Below are 27,829 nucleotides of genomic sequence, written 5' to 3'. Positions count from 1 at the left end.
TTGAGTAAATTTTTTTTATTTTATGATATCTACGATTGATACGTTTATTATTACGGTTTTATACGAAAATATTTTTTTATGTGATTTGAATATGTAAATAATAAGTATAGATTACTTTGACTTAAGTGTATCATATATATATATATATATATATATATATTATCATATAAATGTCATGTTTTAAATGATAAGATTTTTTTCGTTTTAAATGTAAAAGAACCTGTTTGTTTGTGATGTGTGTTTAAAATATTCGAGTCGTGACTAATAATTTCTAAATTTTTGAGTAGATAAAGCCTATAACTGATGCGCTTAAGTAGTCTGCTTCCACCAGGGTAGTGCAACCCTGTTAGTACAGCTGTTAATGAGGGCAGGAGTGAGATTTCCGGTAATAATTCTCAACTCAATTTCGTCATCATTTAATTTATTCCATTTCTAATCCAATTCATTTGTTTGTACTCAATCCTCTTACAATATTTTCTTGAAATCATGGACAGCAAGTTACCGTCAAGTGAACCGCCTGCTCTGTTGGTGATTTTTTAATATACCATGAAAAAGGGAAAAGATAAAAAAAGGATAACTTCCGAGGGCGGCACAAATTGAATTTCATGCGGATGAAGCTGGGTGCTTAATAATTTATGTGGTTGATCTATAAATGGACGACATTTACCTCATCAGTTCATTATGTGCGACCTTCGACCGGCTGATACAGAATGCGCGACCCCTCTGAACTATCATGCCCGGATAACACGCAACTTAACACCCTGTTTCACTAACAGCCCTTATAAACACCGCACATTTGTGATTAGTATGTCACTGTTAAAGACCACTGAATTTCATACGAATACTATTCATATATTTATGACACCTTCAGCAATAATGCGGTATTTAAAATTCATTTAAACAGTCTTAAATGCATATCCTTAAACTTTAGAGGTGACTTTAACTTTATGATTATTTAAATGCCTACGTTTTAGTTTACCAAAGCAATATTTCCCTTAGCAAAGTATATTTAATATTGAAAATAGTCACTCTCTTTATAACCAATGCAATAAAGGGAAATAGATTCTGTGCATAATTTTAAGAAAATCGTCTGATTATAATAATTTTAAAAGAATCACGGTTCCTTTGCTTCATGCAATAGATAGGTATATATTTATATATTTGTTTCAGTTGTTTATTTTTATATCACAATGAAAGAACTTCTTTATTAGTTTCATTATAAATTTGTTTTTGAATTTATAATGGGGCAAGGTTAATATAATTTTGTACAACAATTTGTTTATAACAGATAAATCGTATTACTAATAAATTTATTACATCCGTGAAAATGCATCACAGTTTAATATATTTCTATTTTAATAAAACTTACTGATGAATAGATCTCGTTGTGTATATTTGCACATTACTAAGATTAGTAGTACTAATACTAATTACAATAGTGCGAGTAAGCGAAAATACTAAACAATTTCGTAATTGTTAAAACACTGTTGATATTTTTAAGACCTATATTTGTGAGATAAACAGTTTTCTAATCTTCTAATGTAGTTGTTACAGACCACTCGCGTAATTTATTAATTATATTTTCTCGTACAGAAATTCAAAACCAGTCTCTCGAAAGAGGCTCAACAAAGTAATTGAAAATGAGTAGGAAAGCTCTTAAGACCTAAGCGAAAATTGATTTCAAAGAATCATAATATAATTGCTGTGGTCCGAGTAGATATTGAGACTTAACTGAATTATAAAAAATAAATGTCTTCTGATTGATGTAGTGAGTAATGAATTCATCAAAGCTAAAATTCTTATCTTGAAATCATGTATAGGTTTTTGGCAATCGAGAAAGCAACAATCCCGATGGTGTCTTTCTACTGGCTAGAGATTATCTATTGACTTTATTTTTATTTTTCCAATAAAATTTATACATTTTTATTGAATATCGTTTGATAGATGATGATTTATATCGGAAGTATTTTTAAAGGTGTTCTGTATATCTGCTACGTAGTTTCTTAAGCATAGAATTACTTGAATATCCTTATACATTTACAAAAATTCTTCCCGCTGGTCTTCAATGGCTAAAACACAATATGTACAAAAAGTATTGATGTAAACTAATACTTACACGTCATTATAATATAATTACCAAAAGGTTCAATATAATTTCGATATTTACTTTTATATTTTAATAAAAAAATCATAACATATTATTTGTTACATTATATGTATTGTTACGTTAAAAGATCATAGCGATGAACGTTTTCATTATATAATATCTAGTCTGATACAATTCAGACTTTTAGAAAATAAATTTTGCCATAAAGTGAACATGAGACAAGGTCATTGAACTTATATTTAAATAAAAAAATATGACCCTAAAACACAGATAACCGTTCCAAAGGAATTATTGAAAAATTGAACTTTATTTGTATAAGAGTAAGGGTCTGTTTTTTGTTATGGTCCAATTTTTTCAGGGATCCCTAAGGGGTGAGGTTACGTGGCTGGGGGAGGGGTCAGAAATGTGCGACACATATGGGCTCTCCGACTCGTCTTCATGAGAATTTCTGATTCATTGGCATTTATGGTTTTATTTTTTTTATTTTTTGAAATCAACTTTATTGCGATTGTCTTTGCATCATTTCGTTCTGCCTTTATGTATTAATAAAAAAAAGAATCGTATTGATCCTGCTCCCGTATTTTGAGACACAGAATGCATACGTTTCAAAATTAAATCAGCTGTGTATTATAATTTCAAACAGGTGTATGAAGAGAATAATAATATTAAGATTACCGTTCGGATGCTATATTATGAATACAAACTATATGTATGAATATCATTTCATATAGCGTTCATTTTCTCATTATTCAGTGTTTCTGGCAATAATCGAATCTGACTCATATCGTTAAGTAGACTGAACTACCTTTCAATAAATACTAACACTGTATTATATAGCAATCAATAATGATATAAAATTTATACTTATCGAATTATTAGAGGTACAAATAAGATTTTTTTTTGTGTTTTAAAACGTAATAATTTATCCGGTTGTGGAAAAATTTTGAATACATACCATAGTATGTATTCAAAATTTTTCCATACTATGGTATGGCCTTAGGTATCAATTACAGATGAAGTGTTAGTCTGGAAAAGTAGAAGAATACTGGTAAGAAAAAAAAAATAAATATACTGATGATTAAATCATTTTATATAATTATTTCTATTAATCTATATTCATTCTGAATATATACTTAATATACACTATATGTATGTATCTGAGCCGTCCCAGCTTATCTAATCCTTGTTATCTCCCGGATTGTGATGGGATGCGATGTTCCTTGACATGTGGTGCACCACGTGGGTCTAGGGCAAAAAACAATTAAACGTTTAGAATATACACAGAAAAACATGCAAGCAAATGAATGCTGTAGCCCTTCGGCATTAGACTGGTTTTACTTTGATGTTATTAGGTAATTAGTACTTTTAGGCTTGAGGTTTTTACCTTGTGGGAGACTGCGATGTGACAGCCATAGGTTGGCATAATGCTGAACACATTGAATATATCGTGTTTAAGAAAACATGGAATTTGTAAAATTCGTTTGATTTAGTTAGTTTAGTTTATGTGTCTTAAATTACTGGTTCAATGTAAATAATTTTTAGGGACATTTTATAACTATTATTGAATGGCACATTCAAAGTAAATTAATTAATTAAAGAAAAGTAAATCAAAAACATATTTAACTTTAGATTTAAGTCTATTTATTGCATGTTTTAATAAGGAAGTATCATGAACTCATACAAAATCTGTTAAATAGTATTGTGCTAAACATTTCATGGGCTTTATTTAAGTTAAAGCGACATTCTTTAATACTGATTTGGTTTTTCCTGATGTCTCCAAGCAATTTCACTTCATCGGCATTCTTCTAAGTGTTTCATGCAGCCGGCCACATCCAAACAATTTCAGTGCATTAAACTCCGGTGAAGCTGCGCACGCGCCGAGGGGACTCCAAAAATAGACTACCTACGGATTCCTGCGTTCAGATCTCGGACTCAACTGTTAGCACGGGATGTTACTTTAACAAACTGTTGCTATAATATTAAATTCTTATTCAAGTATTTATATATTGATATTTAATAAGGTATATTTACAATACATAACTTTAGAGTTTGGACCTCAAAGTTATAATTTTTATAGACTATATATGTGCTATTTGTAGACTAAAACGTATTCAAGTAATCAATATTCAATAGTACTATATTAATCGCTCTGTTGAAAACAATTTGATAAGGGATGGAAATTTATTTTCCTTTTATGAATAAGTACTTTTTATGTTAATTTCCTTTTCAAATAAAATTAATGTTCGTGATAGTTCTTAATTATTAATTATTGCATACCCTTAAAAAGAATATACAATTTTGATTTCATTGGTATATGCAGAATTTATAGGTATTTCTTTTGAGTGACAATTTTAAAAATAAAATTTATTTAACAAATAACAATTGTTATGAAAAACGGAAGGATAAAATAATATCCCACTGGTAGGTTGAAAGTAACAGTCCAAATATGGAAAATATTGGCGGTTTTACCCACCCCAATTTGTGGGTTACGTAATTTTTTTAATGGAAATTATTTCACTATTTCTTTTTTATATATATCTCATTTCAAGATACAGTGAAATATATAAACAAAAAATTCAAAGGGAAAACTAAAATCTTATCTCAAATTTGATTTCAGTATTTAAAAAGCTGAAAACTCTTTATTAATTTAAATTAAATATAACTCAATAGAAGAGTAACAAAATAAAACTATTAATATATTTTTGTTGGGTTCGTTAGTAGATCTAAATTCAAAGATTAAATATTTATTGCTGACTTGAAGTTCAAAGCCATAAAAAATTATTACTTTATGTATAATTTACTCAATACGTATATATCCTTTTTTTTAATAATTCAAGCATTTGTTATTTAAAATACGAATCGGACCTTCGATTATCTAAATAAAAAAAATTTAAACTACCTATCCAAATAATTCTAATAAAACTATATACGTAAACATATTTCTCTTCAACTATATTTCATAGTAATAAAAAGTATTATTTTTATATATCACAAAAATACTTTTTATTACTATGATATATCTATATATATCATATGTTACAAAATGTTTTATTTCCGAAAAATATCTTTAAGCCAAGTAGGACAAATGTAGTTTTGCGTAAAAAGTAATGGATAAGTAAGTATCTTATATATTTTTCATATGATATTAATAATATTTAATATAATTTGAGTAAGCAGCGGAAATTTACTTCAGCGGAGATGTCCTTGATGTACATACACTTCCTTAATCGTGATTTATTTTCACTAATAACATAATCTTACCCAAAAAACACGAGGACGTTTTACATTTATACGGTAGTTCTTTTTAGATCACGTATTCCATAGTATGTTGAAGGAGTTTGTGATTTCTAATACGTAGAAAGTGTATAAAGTGATTTAAACCTTAATGTTCAATGATAGGATTCATTTTAATGTTATCAGTTTAATCGGCGTGGGTGTTTAATGGTATAATACTGAGGCTTGGGGACAGCTGTCGCTCCCTCGGGCGCGTCTAAGGGTTTTGTTTACAACGTCCTAATGACGAGGACCTTATTTTCTGAATGAGTATTTAGGGTATATTGAAAAATAGTTTTATTCTACCAACTTTTTCACAGGAATAAATTATGACAAATACCAAATTTGAATATCTGTATGTTGTGATGTAGTATAACTTTATATATTAGTTTTGATTCGCCTGACACCTTCAATATATCCGCATCAGTCATTTATTACTGTTTGTTTTAAACATACGTATATTCACCTCATCTGGCATCAGCCCAATGAACTACGTAAAACTAAACACCACACAACTCAACCGACATTCAAAATGAAATTACAAGCTAACATATTGTCTGGTTGTCCATAAGTTATGAATTCTGTTGTGTGTTATATATTGATTAAGATTGTAGCATAGCATATTTAATGAGGTAGGACAGAGTTTTATCAGTGCTAGCCGCCCGCGAAGCATACGCCCAAGCTGAAGAAAGCTCTGTAGGGCGGGCAAGTTCTTCAGTAGCAGCGCCTCTGGTGGTAGTTTCCAGAAGCTAGAGTCTGGCGGCCATTGGCCGGTTGCTGTGACGTCACCCGCCGTCCGACCAATGGGGGGGAGAGCTCTGTTGCCCGGCCGCAGTCCTAGCTGCCTCGCCTTCGTACGAGCCGTGTGTCGCTGGCTGTCTCTTGCCCCTCACCCCTCGTTCCTATCGCCCGCATTCTAGTCGTGGGTGTCGCGCCGTGCAGTCCTCGCGTGTGTCGCCGAACTCAGTGCGCCTTTTGTGAGTGCTTTAGTTCTCGCTCGAGTGTCAGTGTGAAGGAGATACCAGAAAGCCAAGGCGGAGGATGTTAACAGCTCACGGTGAGTGGACATCGTGTCGTTGGACGCTTATCTTGAAACCGCGCCACGTGAACGTGCACTATTTAGAAAATGTAAACACGCCGCTAATTCGATTTGATATATTACTGTATCGGTCACGAGCGCGAGCCGTCTACTTGTCCCCGCTAGGTAATAAAGATTGCGGAGGTCCAGATTGCCGAGTTCCTGCAAGGAGGTCGTGCTAGTGATGCGTAATTGTATATAAATGACAGGGAGTCGAAGGAGTTGGATGTATGTAATTATTGCAGTATTCGTATCTGACGGCTGTGGCTGGTTTGTCTGGCGACAGCTTGATAACGTGACCTTGAAGCGGTGCGTATGCCGGCCGGCACTGGAGCCGCTCAAGTCCACGGAAAATATTCAGGCAAACAACGATAGAGCCGCTCTCTTACGTACGCAATGATAATCATAATATATGACAACTAATGAGATGCAACGTTCGAAAATATGATTCTTGGTTAGAAAAAGATTATTAAATAAATTGTTTTTATTATTTTCAATTAAAAAGAAGAAATACTATTTGCCACTCAAATGACTAATTAATTTCAATGACTAATGCAAATTAACTGAGCTGTCAGTGGCGATCGCTGCAGACAAATATCATTGTAAATAAAAAAGGAAACTGAAACTATTTTCCGGGAAAATGCTTTATTTTTTTAAAATGAGGTTGATAATAATGAAAAATTTTGTCTTTCTGTTCCACTGTAAGTTGAATAAAGCGGTCTGTGTAAAACTAAAGTCGGTCCTGTTGGGTCACCTCATTACAGTCAGGTTTGAAGCATTGTGACCATCGTTGTATCCACTGTAAGTCGATAAACAAAGTCCATTATTAATATTATATTAAACTTGACGAAATATTTAATATTCAGCCTTCACACCGTATTAAGATGTAATATTATTAACTTTTTATAACAGTTTATAATCCGTTAGCAAAACTCATAATATTAATCTTAGAAATTCATTTAGAAACAATATTGCTAAAAATTTTAAAATACACACATACACAATTTTGAAAAAGCGGTTACCATATGAGTTGTAATTGCTTAGTCTCACTCATTGGCGGATATATCGGAGTGAGTGAGATGGAGTGAATTCGCATCGAACGAACCGGCCATGCGAGATGCTCAGTCGTATCATAAATATTAATCAGGCGCTGGTGTCAACAGCCACCGCGTAACGTGATACTTCTGCGATCCCATGCTAGCCTGGTACTTCAACGTAGGAAACACTGAACGTGTAAAAACAATTGTCATATTAAATCCATAATAAAATATTCTTTGAGGGCTCATTTGTTAACGAGATTGTTAAAACAAATAGTATTCGGGACGTTCTTAATGCATCCAGACTTTGAAATTTAGATAATATTATCGTATGAACATCCGTTTGCGCTTACGCATGCGGCCATGACCTGCCCTACGACTGATGCTGGATTCCTTTATTCGTTTTTAATTACGGTAATTCGGGAATCAATTTCTATATATCTATCCGGCGATGTCTGCTTATAATTAAGTGACAAGCCTTCAATTGATGTTACTTGGTAGCGTTTATGGCTGGGATGTATTCGCTTCAATTAGTCCTATATGTTGAATCCGGTATTGTCCAGCATGTAAATGGTTATTTTTTAAATAATTTATTTAAAAAAATTAACATATGGCAACTTTACATTTTGATTACTTTTTTATACTCGAACTTATCTAAAATTATAAATTTATTTTCAAACCTCTTAAAATAAAATTTAAATAGCATAACGCATTCATTATAACTATTTTAAAAATTCTTCTAGTTTTTTTTTTAATTTCTTAACTTTCTGTGACTCTTTTAAGATTGTGTGATTTTATTTTTATGAATATTTAAATATAAAAAGTAGATAAATATTAAAATTTATGCAATAAAATTAAATTAAGAAAATGTTAGTTTAAATAACAGTAATGGACATATGCATAAACAGTTTTATAGTTTGTATATTAGAGAAGACTATAACAAGCTATTAAACGAGTTTTCAAGTCCGTACAAGGGTTAAAGATAATGAAGATCTAATGGCATATTCTTAATATGATTTAAATTTTCATTAGAAAACACTATTCTATACCACAAACACGAACATTTTGTGGGTTTTGCGTTATATTATAATGTAGAGAAACGTCGGTCGTTCATTGTTTGCGAATTTCATCAGAAGAAAAAAAGGGAAATAATGAATTTCATATTACACGCAATACATGCTGGGTGAAGTCTTTGGTTTCTTGTTTCCGATGCGTCTGATCACATCTGCGATGTTTTGCTCCTGTGTGGGTACGGCTTACACACACTTTTTTGCTCGACTGTACACTCGGCGATCGGTCTCAAGGCGTGCGTGTTTAACTGTTTTTCCCTTTTTTGCTTCCAAGTTTTTATAACTTTATACTGTAAATAATTATTATAACAAACATAATTATTACGAAATATGCAATATACCTAGGCATTTAATGTTATTCTTCTGTATTGTCGTATTATTATATAATTTATCCTGCATAACAATTAATAATAATAGTATAGTATGTCAATACTATGGTCTGATAATTTGTCTATACACAAAAATTGCAGGAAAAAGAGTGTTAGTATTCATTACAGATAAGGAAGCGTTAAATGATAGAGACGCCCGATTAGCGTCTCTATGGGTGGGGGGGAAGGTTTCAATTTGTTTGATAGATTGATTTCAGTTGTAGCTCAATGTATCCGAGTCAGTCGTAATAGGAGTCACGAGTTATTGCGTAACGCGGGAGGCTCGAACAATCTCAACGCGTTCACGTGGAATGCTTAAACATTTTGCGGAATATGTTTAATAGTCTGATTATATCTTCCGGTTAAAAATTAATTAAATTCTTTTTATTACTAGCAGAATATTCAAATGCACACCGACTGGGTAGTGGAAGAGCCGTTATTTTTTATCTTTTTAATTCTAATTAATATAATTTAAAGTATAAAAAATATAAGACGTCTTTTTTATGATATATTTATCATTATTTATAGTAAATTTATTTTATGTGAGTCAATGTATAAAAGATTTATATATACATTATTCATTTTTACTTCTTGGTGAATTGTTATGGTTTTTTCGTTATAATTATTTAAATATGTAATTAAAGATTAAAATCAAAGTGGATACTATTTGATTAGATAAGCTGGAAGCTATGGGGTATTTTTTAGTCTTCTTTATGATTACCTGATTTTATGATTATTCAATATTGTATCACATGATACAGAAATCACAACTTTTGTAATCGCAATTGAGAGAAATTATCAAAACACATAACGTAAATTTGACATAATACATAATGGTGGACACATTTTCATAACACGCCATATTACTTTATGGATAAGTGTGATTGTATATTATTATTTTTTAAATATGGAATTTGGAATACCGGCAATATTAAAACAAGAATTTATATTAAATGTAAATTTAAAAAATATGTATACATTGGATAAAATGCGGAAACTCGTGACGTTATTGATGCTGTGTGTGAATTTGAAATATTCCGTACGGAGACTTGAATCGTTGTGATAGATAGTGATGATGGATGGGTTCTTATCAATGCTGATAACCTTCTGTTTCTTCACATCGTCTCGACCGCACTTCGACATACTTAAGATGCTTGCACATTGTATAAATAATAGTGTTATAATTGAATTTTGTCTGTATTTAAAATACCTAATTTACACTTTATAATGCCGCTTACTCTTTTATTGTTATAGAAAATGCAGTTTGGGTAGTATTTCCAAAGAAACCTTTATTATTTCCTAAAAATTCTTCGTTTTATTAAAAAAAAAATATAGTATAAAATTAACATCATAAATCCGTGATAACTTTATGGTGATACAAAACATAAAAAAAAATAGTTAATGCAATTAAAATTAAATAAACTATAATTTACATGAGATACTACAGAAATATATATATTGGTAACCCAGAAGAAATAAATAAATAAACTAAATGTAACAATTTGATTTCCAAAACAATAAGTCCTGTTTATCTGGTGTTATCAGTACTACCTGATAATCTATTGGCAGACTCCTCGAACGTTTGTACTCATTGCTCATTAGTGATATTGGTTTATCGCATCACTAATGGTATTATTAAATAATAAATATCGAACGTATCACTGTTGCAAGACGTCATTCAGCATCTTAAAATATGTTTGAAGCATATGTAACTTGAAAATACAATTGTTTGAAATAATGTCGCCCTTAAGTGAGTTTTTTTATTTAAAAATGCAGGAGTTTTTGCAGTACCAAGAAGTAAGTATCCAATAAATTGTTTTCAATATAAACTATTAGAGAGTCTGAGAAATTTTTCGAAGGTTGAAACTATTAGCAAATATTTGCACCAGATAAGAGCACCTACATATCAATGACAAGGCCACAATTGTAAGATGACCCTGGACCCATTTCGTAACACACAACATTCAAAATGAAACCAAAACATTTAACCTTTACTTCAAACCAAAGAAAAAAAGGAATATTATTTATTAACCACCAATTAAAAAAAGGATTTTTTTGAGACCAAAAATGAAATGCACAATGAAATGTCATCGTATTTTTAGCCAAGCTATTCGTTTTCGAAACGGTATTTTAAAATGGACATTCAAATATTTTCGGAAAATAAAACAATGCAAAAGTAGTTACAAATTTGTTGTTAATATGTGCATTGAATCTTTTCAATGTGATTCATAAAAAAATAATTTCTGAAACATTTCTACTGGGATGGGAAACTGAATGGCAGCGGTTCGGTAGTTGTCGTGCTGGTTCGGATGTATTCAAGGTCGGACCTCCAGCGCCCCCATTTCCACGAGGATCGATGGACGCCCCAAAAAACCCCTGAACGTTTCGGTGGTGTGTTTTCAATGTCAAGTGATTCGTGCGAGTGAAATGTCATTTATTGTACTATGCCGTGACTTCCCATTATTATTCGACATACCAAAAGGGTCCTGTGAATTATGTGCACTTTCACTTTATCAAATACAATAAATACTTCATCTCTTTCAGATATACGGTAATTAATTTTTTTTTAATTTTTAAAATTATTTTATTGTGTCATAATAGTAGAACCAATATTTAAATTTCAGTATTTATTAATGTGAAACGTACTGGATTTTGTTCGTCGAAACCATCACGTAAATTATAACAGAGTCGAAGTGTTCAAAAGCTATTAATTACATAATTAATTTGAAAACAAAGCAATCAAATATGAGAAACTGCTATAACTGTTATTTATAAGTGAATATTTTGAAATTCTGAAACCACGCGCCCAGTCCCACGATGGGGTATGTTTATAGCGGTCTACAATATTCACATATGTTCGATATTTTATAGAAATCCAGTTCTTATTGCAATGGCATAGAGCATATATTGTTTTACAGTATAAATAAATTTATCACAACACTTTCAAGCTTTCATAGAATAAGCTAGTCCGAAAGTTCGCTTATTATAAAATAAGGAATCGCTTTTGTAGTGTCGACTTTTTATTAACTTCTAGTTTTTATGGACTTCTAAAAGAAACTACACACAAACTTACTTCGTATTTATTTCAATATTCAATATTTTTTTTATTATTATTTTATAAATATTACTTAATTGATGTCACATACGTAATTTTTTACCTTTCTAGTTATTGTGATAATATTCTACAGTTATCATTAATGACTTCCTGACAATCATCTGCATATCATGACATATCACTAGATTATCGGATATCAACCTCGCAGCTTAAGCATGATGTCATCTTTAGCAAAAAAAAATATATAAATATTATTATATATTTTAACCTTTTCTATTATATTTTCCTATTGAATATTTCGCATTTGTAATTACAACAACATTATGAATAATTTACTTAATTTTTTTTTTTTTATTCTCTATATATATTTTTTTATAACATTCAATGTTAAAAAATATATAAATTTTTCATTTTCACAAAAATTCAAATACAAAGATTATTTTTTTGGTTTCGCACTAAAAAAATGATAGCTCGGAATCAAGACTTAAAATCGAAATAGGAGTTGAATAAGTGAGATCTGTATTAGATAAGTTTTTATCTAACTGATATTATATTCGCAATCTACGCGCGTCTCTAGAGCTATGATAAAAAAATATATAATAAAACTGTAGTAACGTTTTTATTTCTATGTCAAGATTTTTGTATATTAATCCATAATAAAACGATTATTATGAACGTGTTTGCGATAAAAAATAATCATAAGCACATTACCAAAGAAAATTATTGTTAGCCTTAATACGGATATTTATTCCGACGCATAATAAAGTTAGCTCTATTTTTTATTATAACGACATTTATATTTCTTAAATATATATAAAAAATACATAAAATATATCCTTTAACCTACGCTATCGTGTTGCGGAATCCAAAGCAAGACTATATGATCTTTACAAAAAAAAAAAAAAATACCAATATATTTAACATCTATGCCTCGGAAGAATGTTAAAAAATCGCGATACGAACGAGAAAATATTAATAAATTATAATATATTCTCAAATAGTGTAAATAAGATACATATGTTGTAGTCATTCAGACACCTGATCTTAGAACTCAATACCGTATGATAAGGCAAGCACCAGATAACCGTAGACTTCCTATTAGAGTAGAACTTGTTGGAATCGACGCGGCCATTGTCTGCCCACAAGCCTCTCAACCTTGACTGTGACGTCACCTCGTATTTACCGATTAATGCCTTATTTATTCAACATTAATTCAAAATAATATTGAAATTATGTAGCCGGTACTATAAAGTATGGTATAGTAGGTATAATTGTTAAGCGGGTCCTATTATTTGCTCTTTGACCTATAATTTTTCTGAATTCCAGTCGAAATAGACTGCTTCCATTAATGACTATTTCATCTAAAATTTTTTTTATTTAACATTGAAATTTTAAATATAACTTATATATCTCTTGCAGAAACAGCATAGAACGTCTATTTTTAGAATCAATCAAGGTTAAATAATTAAAATTATTTTACATTGAATGCTATAAATAAATTCGCTGATATTTAACTGCTCTATTTTTTGTATTCATTTTATGTCGTTATATTAAAAAAGCTTGCGAATATTACGAGGCTTTGATGTAACAGAAAAATATATATATATTTTTACTCATGCATATGTTTACATGCACTCCAACAATCTCAACATTGCATAAAATTTATTTTATCACTTGAAATGTCACACTTGGAAATAAATATTACGAGATAAGTTAAATACACGCGTCTTATATTATTTCTAGAATATTATGCGTTTTAACGAATTAAAAAAAAAGTCCTTACCCCGATTACAACTTTGATAAGTTAGTTAGAAGTGAATAATTATGAATAAATATATAATAAAGAGTTATTTTAATACGAGCATATAAACATTAGGTAAATAAGAATTAATATAGGAATCTGGTAACAAAATAATAAAAGATTCCTCAAAAGTAATGAGATACATGGAATTCCAACGCAGAGAATTTCTTTATGCTCAGTATAAAAAGTTGAGTTAACGCGACGGCGCCAGCGCTCCGCAGATTAACTTTAATAATCTTAATCATTTTGGTTAATTGGAACTCAGCATCTCATAACTACAATTGATCACAATTTTAGAACTGGGACGTCTAATTTTAACACATTTATTTATAATAGGTCGATAAAGTCAAAGGTGTTATGTAATATAAAAAATATATGATAATGTCTTACGTTTGAATTGGTTGATTCTGAACTAAATTAAATGAATCATAATAAGAGGAATGAGGTGAAAGGGAAAGTGAAACGATATTAATGAGAATGAAACATTTATCACCAACGACACAACCGTTAAAGTGACAGTAATCATGAAAAAAAAAACACATACGAGCACTATTTATTAATTATTATTTACAAGCATTCCTTCTTGCTATTTTCATATATGTAAATTTGTACCTACATTGCTCATATTATAATTTGCATATAAAATGGTATGCAATTTATTGTCACTGGATTAATATATTAATTGTGAACATACTTAAAATTTTTCCGATAACTTCAAGGACTTTTACTAAAACAGGAAGTAATTTAACACCGGAATTGTAGTAAGTTTGTGGCCATAGAGTATTTTGGAGCAGAAAAAGTGTGAATGAAAATAAATATATACGTATTTTAATAGATTATGCTTTGTATACGAAAAATTTAATATTACTGTATCCTATATGAGAATCCACAATGAGTTCTCTATAAAGCACATTATGTAACATCTGCACCTGACCATGCACGCAAGCTAGGTGGCAAGGTTGCCTCTGACACCACCCCCTACTCTCCTACGTAGCACAAACTAATGGCCTTTCTAATTCCATTAGAGCATTTGGCACACACATTGTAAGACTGCATACACATATCAATTTACAAGTGCATTCGATGAATTTCTTATAAACAACGATGTTTGTTTAACTTAATAAGATACTAATTAAATAAATCTAAATGTAGGTTAAAAAGTGACATGCAGTGAAAGTAATTCTGATACGTGTTGCGACATACGCCTACTTAACAAGACTGAAAAATATAACGCAGCTCGATGATAATATCCGATGTGACTTATCTTGACAAATTATTTTAATCTGTAAGGAGGATTTGTTTTAAAGAGTTTTTATTCTTGTGAGAAATAATAAGTTTATTTTCGTCCTTTGTCCGGTTCATATCGTTACTTCAATGAATTGTATAATATATTGTTCGTATTCATAACTATTTTTTTCTTCATAAAAACCATTTTTTGGTACAATTTTTCACATTTAATAAATTTACATGTAACGATTAAATATATCCATATATTTTCATATGTAACAAATTAAAAAATATATACATATACCTGCTTTCTGATTTAATTTAATGGCCTTTTTTAAATTAAAATATTTAATATATTTAAATTTTTTAATCAAATTCAAAGGATTGTATAATTCAATGTACATGTTTTTTCTTACAATAAACGTACTCATATGTATTAAAAAGGCATGTTATCAAAATATTTATCCAAAATCCAATTACGCACACAAATTTATAAAATTGATATTGACATTATTTATCTACTTTTAAGTTCTATCTCATGTATTGTCAATATGTTTTACAGTAATACTCTCCAGTGCGAATGAAGCCATAGTTTAATAAAAAAAAATGTAGGTACTAAACATATAACTTTTCATGGAATAATGAGAAAAAAAGCTGTCAGCTGAGATGAACAATATTCTGTATTCGCTTGTTTGGTTTACCCAACGCTTCTAGTTCGCTATCTATGTTTTCACATTAATGTATATAAATGATTCATTTATAACGACACTTGTACAGTCGAAGAGATCATAAAATCATACGAGATCATGTCTCACGCGGCTACAAATGTATACTATCGCAGTAGTATAATTATTGTAGTAATTATACCGTTCAATCGAATTATGGTGATTTATGTGTCCATTATTATTTTTATCTAATCCATTGTAGTTAATAGTTTTAAATGTATTCTAAACAAATGTTCAAATCGCGGAAACTTTAAAAGTTGTATTTTTTTTTTATATATTATTGAATGTCGTAATACCACGGTCAATGTCGACCAGCCGGCCTTGTGGCTCGGCCGAGCACGTCTCGTAATGTCGTCGAATGATTATGTAATAATAATTTACTAATGAATACGAAATATTAGAATAATTGAAACACTTGATTCTACTTTGAAATCTAAAGACAAGCGGCATTGTTTTGTTAATATAATGGACAACTTACTGCTCACTTCATACAGGTGTAACCTAATACATACATTACTATATAAAAAGTCAGCCAATTCTAGAAAAACTGTCGTCAAAACATTATAAATTATAATATTTAATAAATGTTATAAGAAAACAAAGCAAGACATGTTTGTAAACAGCCAATTGATAACCCCAATGTGATACTCTATGAATGTCAATCGACAACGCGCCTAACAAACTGCAAGTCAACGACTTACATTACATTAGTATTATCAAGTAAGCGTCAATGGTCGCTGGCGAGTATTTTTAGCCTAGGCCGTACTAAAAATAGTTTACTGTACAACGGTTATTACTGAATTAATATTTCTAAAAATGGATCGTCTACGCGCCAGTGATAAGGCGACCGAGACCGATAGTATTATGACGTTTTGACGCCATATTGGATTGTTTGTTTTTGTTGACGGATACTTTTTTTGAGCTTATCGTTCTAACGATTTGAAGCGATGACAATAACAAATTTGTTAAACATTTTCTTGTAAAAATTGTAATTATTAATCAATTAATATTCGGCATAGTCGTTTAATATTTGTAAACATATGTATTAAATTTGCTAGTTAACTTGTTATAAAAATAAAAAAGACCTTTAGATTTTCCATATTTTTATATACCTCAAAGTTTATTTTGTTGATACTTTATAATTGTAAGGGGATTAATAATGTAAACATGTCATTTTAACCTCCGAATTTTTATAAATTTTGCCATAGATACTTCATAACTCAACACGGTAATTATATTCTGTGCACTCTCTTCCGCGTCTGTTATTTCCTTTAAAAAGTACTTTTTATTCTAGCATCGTAGTCATCTGATTTCCGTAAGAAATAAATTGATTTTCCTTTGTTTCAGGTATGCTGGTATAATTATTTTATACCGGTTAGGCTACTGAAAGTAATTTATAATCTGGGACCTACTATGTTAAATATTTAAATAGAAATATGTGTATGACTCAAATAATGACGTCAAATTGATCCCACTCAGGGAACAATGCCCTTATGTTTGGCAATTTTTTTCAATGGCTGTACTATCTTAATTCACTCAAGGTTAGACGAATTAACAAATATCAAACTTTACATGAAATTTAACCTGTAACGTATATTTTTATCTATGTTAGAGCGAAAACAAAAATTAATTAAAATTCAAAAAATCAAATTACAGGTTGTTTAAAATAATTAACTCATTAATGTTTTTATCATTTACATAACAAATGAACATTAAAGTTAGAGACGATGTTCTTGTGTGTGTGTGTGTGTTTTCTGCAAGCGTGTGTTTGCGTGTGTTTGTGTGTGTGCACAGATCTCATTAAAATGTTAGAGTTGTTAGTTCGAAGGTTGTAGCTGATCGATTATTATGATCTCACTACACCTAGGAAATACTTCACTGTAACCTAGATATGACCGTGGATTTTGTAAAAGTGGTCGTTTCTGTTAAACTTCGTGTATATAAATAGTGGTTACATATTGAATTACCTTAAAAATACTTACTTTTAAGACAGAGTCTACAACATTGTTATTTTTAATAAATACCATTGAATTAGTGGCAATATTTCATCTATTTTGACAGCTAAATTTTAACATTGAGGTAAACGAGTTTCTAATTTGACAGCTGTCAACTTCTCGCTTTCAAATTTGACAGAATTTTAGCAGTAAATGCTTGTAGGGAGTGTATGTTAAGAGTTTTTTTAAAAATTCCTCCAGGCTCCAATCCTAGTATAAGCATGCAGATGCCTCGCCATGGTTAGTAATTTTAAAGTCGTTGATACCGGACCGGTCTAAGGCAATTAAGTGACACAGTAAAAGCAGCTATTAAGTGTAATATTTTTACTTGTCTGGAGAGTTACAAGCTATCTTTATAGATGATCTGGAATCTGTTTACTCATTGCGATATTCTATAGGTATGGATAGATGTGGTTAATTTTACTATTATAATATAATTTTCCACATTGTGTTGCTCTCACAATAAAATTAGGATAAAACTAACAATTTCTATATCTCTGTATGATATAGTGTCGAGATAAAATAATGATGTGACCAGTCCAGATAATGTCTATTTTTATGTGAATATTAATAAATGATAAATAAAATTAGTATTCATTATTCAAACTAAATGTAAACATATCAACAACCATACGCATCTAAGTATTATTCTGAAAATTAATTAAATAAATTAAAATGATTAAAACATTAAATATTTTAATAAAAACACGAACATCGCTTATATTATATGTAATATTATCATCGATTCCTTTTTGTAATTAAAGATATAGCAATAATTTTGTTTATATTCCTGATTCAAATAATTTTTCTGTTACGCATTTATTCGTTAAGATATACGAACAATTGTATCTTCAAGTTATAAACTTTAAGAGTATAGCAAGTTATGTGAAAATAATATATATTTTAAAACAAGTCTGTTACTCCATCATACTGCCTAGACGATCTAGGCGTATCTAGAGACAGGTGCAACTGACCATTTACGGTGTTGCCAACTTTTTGTATTAATACAAACATCTAAAATATTCTGTAATGCATCGATGCAGAGTCCAAAATTGTGGAACAAAAAATGTTGTAGTGAAGATGCGCTCCGAAGTTCCCATGCGATCTTCGCGTACCTACTGTACGAAGGTTTTTAGCTTTTTTCTTAAACGGGTCCACAATAAGATTCTGGTTTTGCAAGGCAACTCGTATTATCGATACTTGATAGTGCCTACTCGATTTTATCGTTATTCTTATTTTTGCAAATATTTACCTGGTCTAAAACCTGGCTGAATAATATTTATATCATCATAAAAAAACCCTCACAACAGTTATATTACTTATCCAACTCTCCTGGCACAGGTATTTCTTTATATAACTTTCCTTTTTATCATGGTTATTAAAATACTAACACCAACGACATAATTCTCTAGAAAACCTAGGCCTAACTAGTTTCAAACTTGCAAGTCAAGTTTTGCTTTTTTATCAAAATGGGTATATAAATTATGTTATGCAAATATTTTTTTAGTGTCCTCGATATAATATTACAAATACTCGTCTATATTTGAAACTAAATCCGACAACTCTACTGCAATGGCCATTCACAAATGAAACATAAATTTGAAAAACCGGCCTGTTTTGCAAAACCCCTGAAGCGATTATAAAGAGTGTAAATGCCCTCCAAGACTAGGACAGCTTCTTACGACCTTGATGTCGGCCATTTGCTTTTTTTCGCGTTCAATGTTGCCAGTATGTCGGCCTGCAGTGCGTTCGCTTTTATTTTATTAGAAGGCATCTTGTTATGCAACTTTTAAAATTAATTATTCGTAAATATATTACTATTAAAAGGTAAATGGAACGCAATAATTATAAGGTTATGTGCGTATGAGGGAAAGTAAATTACGTCATATAAAACCCTCGAAAAATATTGGTCTATTTTCATCATTTTTAAATGTTAAAATATAAAAGCAAAAAGTCAAAAAATCTGTTTACATTTTTATAAAAACCTTTATTAATATTTTTTGGTAAGTGCACAAGGTCCAAAAATAGTAATTTGGAACCAATCAAATTATTTATGAAAAACATTTCTGCCATTTCATTTTACTTTTAGACATAAGTTAGGAAACAAAGAAAAATAATTCCATGATGTCATATGCAATAAAATTAATTTACTTTATTATTTAATATAAAATCCTAAATTAAATGTTACATACACTATGACGGCGCTTTTGAGCGTTACTTGTGTTATCTATACTACGGTTCGGAGAGCATAGTAATCCTCGCCCTGCATCAGAAGCCACGTACTCAGGATTTGCGACGAGTTTCGTCGTTCAAGCGTTAAGATTAATCCACGAAATTGCCACTTATTAGGGTTAAAGTATCCATCTATCAACTGTGAAGCTCGGTGCAGATATAGATGATGCTTTTAGCTGACAAATTATTTATTGTGGTAGCATATAATTTTTATTTTACTTTATGCAATACATTCACATACAGCATACAACCATACAATCCACATACACTTCATATTTTCTTTTATATAAGCGCGTTCATCTTATGAGACTCTGAGACAAGTTCATCCACTGTGTTTCTGGGCGAACATCGTTAGCTGACATTCAAGGACAGGAATGGACCAAGACGTAGAAATGTTCCCCATGAGTAACGAGAACGAAAAATGTACTCTGTGTTCATAATTTTACGTTCCTCTTTTCTTTGAAAACCTCGGAGACTCTCGGCGTCAGATTGAATAAACTGCTTGACACAGTTTCGCGTTTCGGGTCAGACGGGTGGTGTGCCCAGTCAACAAATGTTATATGGGATTGGATGTTGTATTATAGTTTTTAAATTTTGTTATGCATTTTGTGAAATAAATCTTTCTGATCTTTGATTATCAAGCGGTTTATTTTACGCTAATGTCTATTTTAAAAGGTAACAAAATAAAATGCTTACTCTGTTTATTTTTATTTCATCTTCATAAAATCTGTTTCTTGAATCACATATTCATTCAAAATTTTTCATCGAGCTTTATATTCTTATTGGCAAACGTAAATTTTTGAAATAGCAATTCAATCTATTCTATACCTTTTAGAACTTGAAAAAACATTTCAACTAAGGAGGTAATTTTATTTTTAAATTTGTAATCTCATTATGGTAAAAACCTTTTATTTTAATTACCTAAACAGTATTAGTATTCGTTATAACAATCAATATTGAACAACTTAATTTAATAAATTAAGTAAATATTAAAAAAATTCAGCGGCCCGCTATACAGAAGCACACAATTATTGTTAGGAATTGGGAAATTATATCGAAAGAGTTAGTATTTCTGTTATTATAACTAAACTATGATATATTGTAGCACTGTAATTTCTATCCTAATTTACGACGTAAACAATAAAACTAACAATGCATTAAAATAAATCATTGTAGTCAAGGCGAGCACAAACTTACACGAACTGATAACATCTCCTTCGCCGTCTCTATATTAGCATCATAACAGAATCACTTTGACAATTCGGTGACATTGTAATCTCAACAAAGGTCTGACCTGAGTTATCAGTGCCTGAATAAATTACTGTATTTTACATCACAGCATCTTAATACAATGCAATAAAGTATAAAACGGCCCAGCATTGGTTTTAATAACCGCATATTTATAAATGTATTTGACAAACACATCCTGCTTTGACAGAAGTACATAAAGGATAGGACCTTATGTGGTATAAAGTATGGGGAATAATAATTGTCAATAATTATATTTTGTACACAAAGAAATCCTATTTGAATGGTTTCACCTCATTCGAGTAACGAAATGAGATAAAAGTAACATAATTAAGTTAATTAGTTATAAGTTTTCATGATACATTATTTTTATTTACACAAAATACATTATAGTATTTATTGAACAAGCGAAAACTCTTACGATATATCGATATGAAATGTATGTTAAGTTCTGTGAACTGTACCTACTTCGATTAATATGTAAGAAAAGTATCGTCGTCTGATTTAATATTCCGTATTCCATTGAAAAACGTACGAAATTAGCATTTTAAGGAACACTAAATACCTGTCATGATTGTATTATTCGAGTTTTTTTTTTTTGTTTAATACATTATGAAGAGGGTTTATCTATACTGCCATAGATTCTTAAGTCTGAACTTATTGACTCTACCGCAGGCAATAAACTTCTTTTATTTATTTTAAAATAAGCAGCGTATTGTTGATATATTTCATAGGCTCTCTAATTTGGACAGTTGCCTAACTTTTTATATACATCATCCACAGACTTTCCACACCATAAATTATATTAATAATTAATGCTATTCAACTTTGTACATACGGTCTTGATATTTCTTGTGTAGCTTACTTGATTCACGGGAAATTGAACATAGATTTTTTTTTAATTTTAGTAAAAAAAATGTATGTATTCTATTTAAATAAAAATGTTTTGCTAGCTGATAACTTTATTAATATAAGAGTTTGAGCTTTTGAAGGCATAAACAAAAATACTTTTGTAATAAATATCCTGGGAGATGTTTTATGCTGTGCAATATTTTTCTGGTCATTTATCAAATAAAGTTAATATATTTCAGCGTCCGTGTACCGATCGATGTCTGGTAGAAAAAAGTCATAACTACATATTTCGGTTTTATATTGATCTAATTTAAAAGGTTAATTTGTTTAAAAATAACAGATAAACAAAACTGCCTAAGCCGTCAAAATTCCGGTCTGTCGGCTTCTAGAAATCAAAATTTTATTCAACAATATTAAAGCGTGGAAAATTACCGATTACAGTATCCGGTAATTTTATATATGTTCCCATACAAAAGACTGCATTAAGATTCGATATTATAACAAATATGCGACGTAGTCAATTAAAAACATTGCGATCTGAATAACAAACTACGAATATAGTCTTTCACACACCCACACAAGCTCATATATCTGTGGTTTCCTTATCAGAGTGTGTGTGTGAGTGGGTGACGTCAGGCACAATTGTCATCGACTCATCGCTGTCACGGCTAACGAGCGACGTTCGTTCGCTCGGTACATTTGTGCTTAAAACAAATGATTATAAACTTTAATTACTAACATATTAACGTGGCCAGCAGAACGATGGATGCGCAAAACTTACTCGACAAACGAGGGCATTAAAATGCTTTTTATATTATATTTATTTATATAGAATTTTAAATCTACAATTTATGTTAATGCGTTGTGAGCATACATTATTATTTTATACTGCCATTCATTAGCCATATCGGAGATATCGTCTGGTTAACCATGTTTACCACTGAGGCAGTGCTTATAATTTTCTCTCTTTGAAATCAAAGAGTCATGTAAGTATATAAAACTATAATATTACATATATGATAAGAAATGTAGCGATAATGAGACCGATCCTTAGTTGTTCTCGTATCAAGAGCATTTCGCTTTCGCTGAACTTGACATAGGTCAAACGGTTCTCAAAACCCAAACAACAGCATACCTGTCACGCGATCATAAGCCTTATTCTGCGATCCGTACCAAATCAAATTGCCTGTCACATTTTGTTTTTGTATCAGATTTGTACTTTTACCTTCCGCAAGATCGCTTCAAGGACAGGTCTTTTCGGTCTCAGGCCTCTTTTTCATTGGGAAGTGACACGCTTGGCCGCGGGACCTTGCCCCCCTCCCCTTCTCGCTGACGTCACCCGCGCCATCTTGGCTCAGTGACGCGTTGCCCGGCAACTGTATACGCGCTACTTATATGACAATCAATATATGTATATATAAAATATTCTAAACAAACATAATATAAGTCTAAAATGAAAGTTATTTAACAAACACATTAAATCATGTGAGGGAACCGCAACATTCTACAACATAATGCCTAAGTTATGAAGTAGAAAGAGTAAAATTTAATCACCACAGAGTATGGACCCGGGCTTCCTAACATTTTTTTGCAAAATTACGTAACAAAATAGAATAACTCACTTTATTTCTATGAAGAAGACTAGAATATAAATATTTAATATTATTTTCCCAAAAATTATCACATATCCACTAATATAACTATAATGTACCAAACACGATTCGTGTATTTTGAGTAGTTTTTTTAACATTTAATTTATTTATCACTTGCAAAATAAGTTTAATTTAAAACAACATTAATAAATGTTTATTTTATTTTGTTGATCTTAACCATTTTTTATTCGAAGCACGTTGTCGACTAGTCATACAAAACTTAACACTATATAATTAATGTCAATGCTCTAAGTTATTATTAATAATCCTTAAATAAATAATAAAAAAAATTTTTAACAGTCATACTGAAAATTTAATGACACAAAAATAGTCTGTGTGTTAACTGCTTAGAAACTAATTTTGCATGACGCATCTTAGGTTTTTTTGCTCAACTTTATATGTGCATCGAGTGGGAGAGAGACGGACTTACTGTGCTCTGTAGGCCATTGCACAATGCACAACCCACACATTATATGTCAGTACTCGGAAAATGAGTATCCGAGATAATATTAAATTTAACGTAATATACTGAAGTAGAGATCTCGATTTACAATTCAAAAAAGGAATGGATTATTTTTATTGCAATTTTAAACAAACTCTTTATAAAGCTCGCATATACCTATCGATAGGAAAATATTATATTTGTTAATTACTACCAGTGCATATAGTTCGCAGCTATAATCAGATCTAAACACAAAGATAACAAATCTGAAACTGAAACGCACATGACCAATATATTACGCTAATGACAGTTGCTGGCAAATGCGATATCATCTCACCCGTGCACGAGTAATCGAGTTTCGATTTGTTTTGTGCACAGGGATTCAGGAGGATAAATGAGTAATATAAACTCTATTACCTGGGAATATAGCTCAGAACCGAGAATAATTTTCCAGCGTGGGCGAATCCCCCCTCGCCCCGACAAGGTCATGCGGCTAGGGCGGTGAGGGCGGGGAGATGAAACAGGTGTTCATGAGAGCAAAGAAATCACGCTGTACATAGTGTTTGCAAACTGTAGCTGGAAACAATCTTTATCAAATAAGATACGGATATGGTATTTATAAAATTATCATATTGTGTATATTTTATCAGCAGGCGTGTTATTGCGTAAGTAGCGTTATAAAATAATTGTTCTTTGAAGAGTTTTACAAGAATAAAATACAAAGAGTGATGATAACTTATAACAAGAGCAGAATATCTTCCATAAAGAGAAGCAAATATGAAAAAATCGATAAATTAAAAACTACAAGTCTCTCTTTGCCTTTTTGAAAAGTGGCCAACAACTTGACGTTCTATGTAGCGAAGCGTAAAATGCAATTTTCTTCACACACAACTAGTGTTGGATAACTTATCGATATCTCAGACCTTGGGTCCTACTTATCGTGTAATTGCGTTACACTATTAGATTATGCGAGGGTAGATGCACTCTATGGTTGTGTCATAAATTCCGTGTTATTTTTCTTAACAAGCGATCTGTTTATTTAAACATATAGAAGTATGTATAAATTTGAAAAACAAAACAAAATCACCATGTCAGTATATATATGTATATGTACCTGTGATCAGATATGATATATAGTTAATTTTAATGTATGTATACCACTCGCATAGCTAGCTTTAATATTGAAGGATATTTTCCTAAAATATTTCCTTTCGATTGCTGCGTATAGATTACTTTTTAATGTATATATATATATATATATATATAACGTACGTCACACTTGTCCCGTGGGCGTAAGGACACCCACGCTAGCCTCCGCAGGGCTTTATATCTGAAAAATAATCAATACATTGAAAATTAAAATTCCGTTTAAATGGAAATATTTTTACTTTTATAGCATGTGGTTCTATTTCTGAAGATTCATGTTGCCAGTTATTTAATGCAACATTATAATTATATTGAGAAATAATATCTGAATGCAATACCTTGACTTTTAATGTTTCCTTTTTCTTGTTAATTAACTACAAAAACAGTTAATCAGTAGTTTTTATATCACGACAATTGTGACTGTATATTCGTATGTTTCTTAGTTTTTTCGTGTATTAAGCAAAACCTTTCCTAAACAATATATTATATTAACGCTTAGTGATTATAACATTATAATATTTATCATGTTTATTTCACTTGATTATTTTCATTATCTTCTTAAACAAATATATAAAGTTAACATTGATATAAATGATTTAAATGTTAAACTGAATATTCATACTTGTTCAAGTTCGTACATTGTTAAGCGAAAATTTTATAATTACCTCTTAAAACATTTTCTATATAAAACCTACGTGTTCAATATTAATTACACAGCAGTATCAAATATTCCAGTATTCCAGAAAATTTTCACAGCCATCGTTATTAGATTTCTTATAAAATTATAAATATTATCATTAATTTGACGTAGATATTGTAGTTTCTCTTTAATTTTCTGCTTTACGCATTAATTGCCCTTTGTATGTAATTTAATGGGGCATGAGGAAAATCGTATGGGTGTTTAATTTGCTGTCAACTGAACAAATCCAATCTATTTTATATATGTTATTAAAATACATGTAGTAAATTTAAATATTATGTTTATTATTGTCGTATATTGATTCATTTTTACCCATCTCGAGTTCAAAAGCAATTCCGTAATCATGTAATACTATACACAAGTATTAACAAATACCCATGTTAATGTGTACTTACCGCTCATTAAACAGTAAAAAAATCCTTTAAATTCATATTTAGGATTTTATGGGTTTTAATAAAACTCAAAACCTATTTAACTAGTCACCTACAAACACGCTGACCCGACCCTCGCCGCCTTCATACATATCAGCACATACAAAACACCTGTGTGCATTACACGCACACATGCAACAGAGAGAAGACTGCGAACCTTTGCCATGGCCACGCACACCATCAAAGCACATCGCACAGAACAATGACATATTCAAGAATTTACACACATTGAGACAGGGAAGCACTCGCAACGCAACAGGCTCTAGAAATAAGGAAAATGTATAGGAATCATGAATACATAATTATTTCTGAACATATGATTTACTGTTTAATTGTTATTACAAAGCATCTTCTTTATTTACATCTTACTGTACTACCTTTTCTTCCATAACGACTACGCGATAATTAGATATTTTACTAACTTTAACTACGCAAAAATAAATTCGGAAATTCAAAATAAAACCATTATAAAGTATTTTTAAAATGTGACGAAAATTCATACGTGATTTTATACTAAGACCCATTTAAATAAAATTTTGTGCGCCAGACAAGATTATTTTGACAAAAAAAAATCTCTTAAAATATGTCTAAATGACATGTATGTACTTTAGAGACTATTATAATGTACTATTTGACATGACTCTCATCAGAGCCTACTTTGCGGTTGTTGAAAAATTGAGGTCATAGGGGCTGATTGGGTCATTATGCAAATTTGCCAGCTAACACCCAACGTATAATAGAAATGAAACCATGTCTCCACTAAAAGACTTCAATCTCTAGACATTTATTTCACTATTATATACTATGATTCATTTTAAATACATAAAATATTTTTTTTAATGCAGTGATTCAATTAGGCTCATAACATATATTTTTTTCTAAAATTATGGCTCATGGAACACATCCAAAAAGATGTTCGCGTTTTAAAAACATTCGAATGGCAACAGTAATAAGGTTCAATTTTCTTTTTCCAACAGATAGCAGCTGTTGACGTCCGTAGTAGCCAGCCACCGGCACATTTGTCTCCCCCCGCTCCTATAACCCCCTCCAAGATTGCTGCCACCATGGGCCGGAAGAAAATACAAATATCACGTATCACGGATGAACGGAATCGACAGGTTGGTATCAGTAACAGACATATGCGATAGTAAATTGTATATCTATAATAAAATATAATGTCTTAATATCGACCTAAGCCAAATTTGAGCTATCGTGACATTATTGTTTGAAATTGAAGCATCTATTCGTGAACTGCAGTAAATAGTTTAGTAATATTGAAGTCACACTTGCAATAACAAAGAATAATTAATTAGACAACTAGGTGTTACTGTGTTGTATTTGAGTTTATTATATACAAGGTTGAAAGGGTGAAATGACCTCAGTAGTCCGTG

At 30.7% G+C, this 27,829-nt stretch overlaps 1 protein-coding gene across 9 annotated transcripts in view; it reads left to right on the top strand.

The window, feature by feature from the left end:
• Positions 1 to 6,212: 6,212 nt before the first annotated feature.
• Positions 6,213 to 27,829, top strand: part of LOC116779254 (myocyte-specific enhancer factor 2) — a 30,614-nt gene continuing 8,997 nt past the window's right edge. For 5 of the 9 annotated variants that reach the window (XM_032673503.2, XM_032673502.2, XM_032673501.2 and 2 more), the window contains exons 1-2: positions 6,214 to 6,437; positions 27,416 to 27,556. In XM_032673503.2, the coding sequence (XP_032529394.1) occupies positions 27,503 to 27,556 (54 nt within the window). In that variant the 5' untranslated portion in view covers positions 6,214 to 6,437; positions 27,416 to 27,502. Of the gene's footprint in view, positions 6,438 to 27,415; positions 27,557 to 27,829 lie in introns of all 9 variants that reach the window. The other 4 variants (XM_061520743.1, XM_032673506.2, XM_032673505.2 and 1 more) reach the window with 2 other exon arrangements.

This window comes from Danaus plexippus, chromosome 6, assembly GCF_018135715.1.
Source record: "Danaus plexippus chromosome 6, MEX_DaPlex, whole genome shotgun sequence".
Classification (NCBI taxonomy): Eukaryota; Metazoa; Arthropoda; class Insecta; order Lepidoptera; family Nymphalidae; genus Danaus; species Danaus plexippus.
This window is presented reverse-complemented; position numbering and strand designations above follow the sequence as displayed.